This window comes from Hylobates moloch, unplaced genomic scaffold (genome assembly GCF_009828535.3).
Source record: "Hylobates moloch isolate HMO894 unplaced genomic scaffold, HMol_V3 SCAFFOLD_2, whole genome shotgun sequence".
Classification (NCBI taxonomy): Eukaryota; Metazoa; Chordata; class Mammalia; order Primates; family Hylobatidae; genus Hylobates; species Hylobates moloch.
Window position 1 is genome coordinate 40,407,968 of NW_026652277.1, and position 8,133 is coordinate 40,416,100.

An 8,133-nucleotide genomic window follows, 5' to 3' on the forward strand; every position below is an offset into this window, starting at 1 on the left:
GATAAAAGCGTAAAAACCTGAAGCAGGAGTCCAGGATAGTGAAGAATTTTGAATTAGTTGCTTTCTTTATACTCTACTTTTGTTTGTAGTGATATCAAGCGTATGTTAATATTCCTGATGCACTCCCAGTTTGCAAATCCTAAAGGCAAGTGTACATACACAGTGATAGTTGATACATAAGACTATTCATCCCTCCAATTAGTGTTAATAAACACTAATTTTGCAGTGTTCTATAGGAGTGACGCTGTAGGTAACACCTTGGTACTAATAATAGACAAAATGAAAACAAAATCGTAAACAAAAAACAGATCCAGCTCTCTCAATCAGATACTAGTTATCCAGAATATCTGATGAAGAAATATACATAATTCTTGTTTGCAACAAAGACATCTTCAATTTAAAGAGTTCTTAACTTGAGTAATTAAGATTTTATGTTCCTTATTTCCCCTTGTATTTCCTTTTTTGAAGTTCACTCTAAGGCAGCTATTAAATATAGCCACACTTGACTGTATCTCTTCTCCCAATTCCTTTCTGTTACTCCTTAAATATAGCAATTGTTCTCCATTTAGTTCATATAATCTTAGAGATTAAATGAACATTAGTCTAAATCTTATTTTAGGGTTGATAAAAATGAAGACTAAAAATTAAATAACTTTCAATATATTCAATTAGCTATTTATAAATTGAGATTTAGTCCAATACCTTCTAAATTCTAATCCAGAATACTTTTTAAATTATACCTTAATATTGCCCATATGTTTGTCAAATTCTCTGAAATGTGTGTCCACATCAATATGCTAAAATTTGCCAATTTAATGACATGAATCCATAGATGATCTAATAATCAATTCCAGAACTGCTTTAGTATTTTTCTTATTTTTTAGACATCTGTCTAATCATTTAATTTTCCAATAATTAATGAATTTTGTCATAGGGCAAAATCTAATGTAAGACAAACCATTCATTCATTTAAACTAGTGTTGCATTCTCTAATAATGTGAGTTTGCCAATGTTGAAACTAAATTATCAGATTAAAAGTTGCCTAAATTTCATCCTCCATTATTCTTATAATGAAATATGCTAGAAGGAAGATAGTGCCTTTTTTACAAAACAAATAAATTACTATGTGAGAACAGTTATGAGTTTTCCATGAACAAATAAACCCTATAATTGTGGTACTTGTAGTGATAGTGGTGGTGGAGGTGCAACTATGCAAGGTATCGATACAATGCATACAATTAACCAGGCAAAAATTATCTGAAAACATATATGGTCATTCATAAAACTCAATGGTTGACATTATTTTTAGATATATTTGTGTCCATGTGTTTTTTTTTCCCCACAACTCTATTCTCATATGTTTTGTCTCACAAACAACAACCAGTTTGGGACTTCAAGTATTCCATAGGTAAGCAGAGCTACCACAGTTAGAAGCTGCTTAACAAACTACTTTATTCACTAATGTGTGTTTACTCCAGCAGTACTAAACACACTTGCATCCTTCCTAGTGTCTTAGATTTTATTCATAGAGAATAAGTATTAGTTTAAGAAGATATTTCTCTCATATTTTAAATATGAGAAAGAAATTGTATCACTAGGTCTAGCAATCTAATTTGTTTAGAGGGTATCAGGTGAGTTGATATGTCCTAGCATTAAATTCTTACAAGAATAAGAGACAGGGATCATATTTATTTTTCTAGTTTGAAAATAAAAACTACCTGTTTTCTTACAGCATCACAAACCTCATTAAAATGACATTTTTTTCTGAGAATTTAAAAAATATTTCATGCGGTTTTCAAGTAGTACTAAAAAAAAAAAAAGAAAAACAGCTCAGAATGCAGTGACACCTAATGGCAAAGATATCTTTATAGGCCATAAATATATTTTCTAATAAACATTATACTATAGTAATACTTTCTAAGTATTGCTACTCACCAATATGCTGTCTGTAATCTAAAATATCATGATGATCCAATAGAAATGTGAATATCGTACTTTTTAAAATAAAGTCATATAGGTAGATGTAGGTGGAAAAAAAAAACTTCTAGATTAAAAAGTGTGCTTTTAAAATTGCAATGGCCCTTTAAGATAAAATTACCATATGATAAAATTAGCCTGAGATATCAGAATGGAATAAAATGTATCTTCCATCGCTCCTAACAATTTCAATTGGCTTTTATTTTTTAACAAATCAAAAGTTAATCACTTTGATTTTTATTTCTATTTGGCTTAAAATTTATAACAGATATTTAGTGGATGTACATTTCACCTGGAGTAGAAAGCAAAGGCCCTTAGTGTAATGGCTTATTAGTCATGTCATAGTTGGTATCTTTGATTAATAACAAAATTGTCTAACTTAATACACACTTGAATTGTGCTTCAAATAACTGTATTAATGACACAGAGAAGAATAGTAAAGCCAAGTCCCTTAGTACTTTCTAGACGTTTAGACAGTTATCAAGAACTTCAGGAACAAACAAATACCATAAGTAGAAAAAGGATAAAATATCATTGAGACATCTTACACAATCCAAAAAATCCTTGAGGAGTCCTGGGGTTATCATTAACCAATGCAAATCATGTAGCCAACTGAAAAAAAAAAATGGTAAAAGAACAGCACATCTTCTGGGAATGCTTTTATATTCTGTAATTGTCAAAATAATCCTTAGTACAGAAGTAAGAATAACTGGTATTTTACATTTACAATCTATTATTGTTTTTAATGTGTTGACACCTTTTATTTACCCGATTTTGTACTTTAATTTGAACATTATCATAATGAAAATATTCTGTGGATTGTTTCAGGTTTCTCAAATATAATATCACAGTTGATTATGATTTCTGAGGATAAAGTATCATCTGTTCATGAGAGAAACATGAATAAATGCATCTTTCCTACTCCATGTTGACATAAGGTATTTTACTATGACTGATAACAACAAAAATATGCTAGTGATTTGTATAATATATGAATAAGTACACTGTTTGAGTGTTCCCTTGTAGAGATATATAACTGAGCACAGCTAATTTACAGTCAGTTCTGTGAGCACAGGAACCAGATAAAGGAGCATATATTAAACTGTTAAAACATGAGATCTTCCATAGTTGATATGAAGCAAAACACAAACTGTGCAGTTGACTGGAAATGCCACCTAATCCCTGCTTAATTAAAGCAGGGCTCTAAACTCCTGTTGTGTTTAGGGAGTGAAGAGTGTGGGACGACTGATGTATGAAGAAAATAGCAGTCAGCGTGGCTAATCTCAAAGACTTTGGAGCTTTCTAGCTACATAAATCAGAGCGACTTCTGAATAGCCTCATAAAACACAATATCATTGCCATTCCACTCACGACTTTTTGGTTCTTCCTACAGCATGCAGATCATTAGGAAACTTCTAAGCAATCAAGTAATGTGGGTCTGATGAAATTACTCAATCAATGCATAGGCTCAAAGTAGAAGCATAATTCAAAATTGCATAGTTTTTAATATGTCGAAAGACCTTTCTTTTATTGGGGCAAAGAAGATCACAATGGAAGTGATTCATTTTTAAATACTATATGGTTGTGTATCTGTGTGTGGATGTGTATTAAAAATATATGTAATTATTAAATATTTTAAAATATTTGAAACTCAAAGTAATCATAAAATTGTGCATTTTTGACTAAAATAAATACATTTTCATTTCAATCATTATGGTTTAACCATTATGTTTCATCACTGTAGTGAATCAATATGTTTAACAAAACATATTAGAGTTTAAAATGTGTAATTGACCTTATTAAACTACCGGCATGAGGTAAAAACTGAAGAGAAAGTGAGAAAGGAGATGATTTTCATGTATATATAATTTGGTTCAATACCAAAATAATTCAATATATAAAAAGCCTCTTAGATCAGTGTCTTTTTATCTTTCCAGTTTGCCTGAACTACATATTGCAGCTACTTTCTGCTTGAACACATCACATGAGGCTAGGAAAACCTTTCATTTCTGCATATCTCCTTCCATCGCTAGAGGTGAAATATTCCCTTTCCCTCCAGTTCCATCACATTCATTCCTTCAGTCCTGAACTAATATATTTCCCCATAAACGTATTTCTCACATTAAATATTTAAACGAAGGCAATCACCTCCTAAAGAAAATTAATTCTTTTCCTATTCAACCAAGTAAGTAAACTAATCCAATTCATGTTAACTGGTGCTTTACAATTTTAATATGGACATTCGGTTTTGAATTTACTATACTTTTGCTGAGAGTAGGGGTGGAGGCACTGAATTACACACATACTACCTGTGATCATTTGTTATTTTTTTAATTTAGGAGTTAATGTTTTTCAATATATTATAAATGATAAAGTTTTTTTAAACAATTTGCTAGCCTCATGACAATATTAGGTAGTCTATAAAACAGCTAATTATCTCATCTAATGTACTAATTGTATTCAAGTCAAATTAACTGTCTCAGAAGTAACTATATCTGCTAGTAGGATATACATAGTTAATGTATACAACCAACTTTCTAAAGAAATCTGTAATTTGTACACAGTTACTTTTTTAATGTGATTATAGTCACTGTGACAAACAACAGTATACAAACTAAAAAATAGAACAGTTTTGTTCTATTTTGAAATAGATGTCCGGACTGCATTGCAAAATAATATTTAACTAGTAAGGGATAGCAAAAGCTGTAGGTATTTGTAAATAACGTATTTATCGTGCAGACCACAGAATAAGCGATTTAAAAAAAACATCTTTCCACAGGCTTTCCCTCCTGAGAGATGAGGAACCTACATCAGAAATCCCTAATCATACAATGAATATAAAGGTATTATGATTATATATCTGCATTCCTGCTCCAATCATTTACAACTAGATATAAATGTATGCCATTTCTCTAAAAGGAGCATAGTTCATTTCTGAACTCTATCAGAACATTGCTGAACCACTCAATGAGACCATAATTTCTCGCTGAAAAGTTCTGAATCTGTAGGCACTGTTAGCCCCCAGGCAAAACGGGATCCAGCAGGCAAGCTATTAGTGCTTGATTTACTTAATGTACAAATGCTAGGTTTTCTGAATCCTGACCTCATTACCCCTTGCACAGAGACAGACAGTTCTACTGATACAAATGATAGAGAATGGCAGACATGTTTACAAAGACAGCCTCTGAGACCAAGAGAGGGAGCCCCCTGGAGCTGAGGGGCTGGCCACTGTGGGCGCGCACGCCAGACAGAAATCCCTCGCTTGGGCGGGCACAATCGCCACCTACAGCAGGTTCCCCTACCAGGAGTATGTGTACGTGTGTGTGTGTATATGTGTATGTGTGTTGCGCGGTGGAAAAGCAGGGGTACAGAAACGGGAGAAGCTGTGACCCATCTGTCGCCTCAATTTGCAGAACACCAAGCCATGCGTACAGATAAAAGTCCTGTGCCCAGAAAAATTCCCCCAAAGGGACCTCTCTGCAGCCCAGCAAAGAAACCTTGCTGGCTCGGGAAGCGAATTTCCGAAAAAGAAATCGTCGCATTAACGCAGAAAAGGCTGCAAGAGCCTGTCTCCCGCTCAGCTCTCACGGATTAGCAAGTGAGAAGAGTTGGAGCCTGAAGCTGCGAGCGCTGTGCATGATAATGACGCGCAGCCCCCCGCCCGCCCCTGCTCGCCGCGGCCAGTCTCGGCCCGTCTGGTTGCCAATAGGTGGGGCCACCAGCATCTCGGAGCCTGCTTGGCAGTCCTTCTCAGAGTCCGGGCCCGCAGTAGTCCCGGCGCCTTCGCTGTCTGCCTTGCGCGGCTACTCGGAGTTGACTGCGAGGCGCGGCGAGGCGAGGCGAGGGAAGGCGGATATCTATCTGCTAAGCAGACCCCGGGAGCGGCCTGCGCGCATTCGCTTCCCCACGTTTCCCAAGCGCCCCGGGGCCAGTTCCGCCGCCGCGCCAGGCCCGGGGAGCGTGTCCGAGGAGGCGAGGCACGCGACTCTCAGTCCTTGGCGACACTGTTGCCAGCCCCTCCCGCCACCATCTCAAAGACTCCATGCGAGGATCATAAAGCCAAGAGGATGTGAGAAGAGAGGGTGGCTGGGGGCGCATCCGGCACCCCCGTCACCATCGCACTAAGCTGCGGCGAACTCAGCCGGCTCACGTTGCAAAACCACCTGTTCGATCCGAAGGGAGCTCCCCCTACCCCCCCAGCCCAGTTCTTTTCATCTCACAGGTGACATCTCCTCTGCTCCCCCAAAGATAAATTTTTTAATGGAGCAAATGTACATCCGGGAAAAAAATATGGAAGATAAGAGTCAATTAAACTCCCTTTCCCCATACACTTAGAATCCCCCTGCAGTTCCCAATACACACTCACACTCAGGTCAAATCGAGACCCCCACACATCCAGCCACATTCCACGAATCACCGCAAAACAACAGCACAAGTCAGTCGAGGTTCGAGCATCCACATCCTTTCAGAAAACTGAGCAAGTGTGAGGGAAGGGTAGCGGGAAGGGGCAATGAACTGAAGCCACCTCCAACAAGACACATAGAGGGCGGAGAGGGGGAAAGCGAAGGGGAAACATTTGAGAACTGAACGGTAAAAGTAACCACAAGCTGCACCAACCCTTTCTTACCGATGTGAATAATCGAATCCGCATTCGCCGAGTCCCAGGTTCGAGACCACCAGACGGACAAAACCAAGAGCAAGGGGAAAACTTCCATCTCCTCCTATGCCGATTCTCTTGGAGGATGGATTTTCTTCCAATTTTTTTTTTTCAAACAGTCCAAAGAGTTTGAGGTCACGGTGGAGTTTAGCGCAGCTTTTTCTTTTTTTCTAAATTCCTATTGCCAGAGAAAAGCCTTTTATCGTCGCTGAGAAAGGCAGAAGGGAATGACAGAAAGAGCCCAGCCTGAGGAAACCTCCTTCGCAAAGCCGTGTCACTTGGAGGGGAATTTTGGCATCGCCAGAGTTGTTTGCAGTTTGGCTTTTGAAAAATATATCCAGCCTCGACTGCTCTTGGGCAGGAGGAGAGGCTGGGGCTCAGATCAGACCCATCGCTGCGCGGGGGCCGCGGGTCTCCAGTCCCAGCTCCGCTGCAACTTCCAACACCCCCCTCACGCCGGATGTGCCCCCTTCCCCGCACCCTCCCGGACCAAAAAAGACCCCCGCCCCCGCCCCTACAGCCTGCAGAGAATCACTGGTCTTCGCTGCCAGAATCTAAGTGGAAAGGAAAGATTAAGAGATTCCAAGCGGAGCAGCCAGATTCCACCAGGGAGGGGGTAAAAAGCCCTCTCCAAGAGGGGTAGAAAAAGTGAACTTCAAGGTAATGCAGATAGTAATGCAGAGAAAATTCCCTTTCTGCGTGAGGCGCGGAACGCAGCTTGGCGAGGCGGGCCCGGGGAGCCGGTTTGCTGGGGCGCGGTGGCGGGGGAGTTGCGCCGGGCGCGAGCAGCGGGGCCGGGCCAGAGGAGGGAAGCCGCCGCGGGCTGCAGGATGCTTTTGGAGCGGTTCGCCTGGCGGGATGCAGGAAGCAAGGAGCGAGCCTGGCAGCTTCACCACCAGCCCCACGTTGCCTAGAAATGGATCACCTAGGAGAAAGAGCGAGCCTGCGAGAGAGCGGTGCTGTCAGGCGGAGAGAGGGGGAAACCAAGAGAGGAAGAGCTTCTCTCTAATAACCACCTCCTCCCCCTATCTGCAATACAAGGGAGAAACAAAATAGTGCTCTCATTTCCCATGGAATCTTCAACCGGGACTGAGAAAAAGGCAGGACTGTAAAAGAAAAGACACTGAAGCTTTTTTTTCTTTCTTTCTTTCTTTTACGAGGTTAAATGCAACCTAAAAAAGCCACCCCACTTATTTAACCTTGCTATTCTCTAACAGGTATCAGACTTTTTCTAGTCTTTGGTTGAAAACAAATTAGGGACACCTGGTCACTTAGGGAAATATAGACCTAGAAAGCTTTTAATGAGATTTCAATTATAAAGTTATAAAAAGGAGAGAACGTGCTAATTACCTTTTATGCAATGATTTTTTTTTCTGTCTCCAGTGTATTTTTTAGGCAATCAGGATAGAGAAAGGTTCCTGAAATCCTTTCTATTGATAGAAATTCTTCTCTATCAGGATAGAAAAGATCTTGAAATTAAAATAAAAAAAACAGAATAA

General features: G+C 39.2%; 1 protein-coding gene across 1 annotated transcript in view; it reads right to left on the bottom strand.

The window, feature by feature from the left end:
• GRID2 (glutamate ionotropic receptor delta type subunit 2) overlaps positions 1-6,707 on the bottom strand; it is a 1,490,978-nt gene extending 1,484,271 nt beyond the window's left edge. Inside the window, exon 1 of the mRNA XM_032139113.2 lies at positions 6,605-6,707. Within this exon, the coding sequence (XP_031995004.1) occupies positions 6,605-6,692 (88 nt within the window). The 5' untranslated portion in view covers positions 6,693-6,707. The remainder of the gene's footprint in view (positions 1-6,604) is intronic.
• Positions 6,708-8,133: the final 1,426 nt, after the last annotated feature.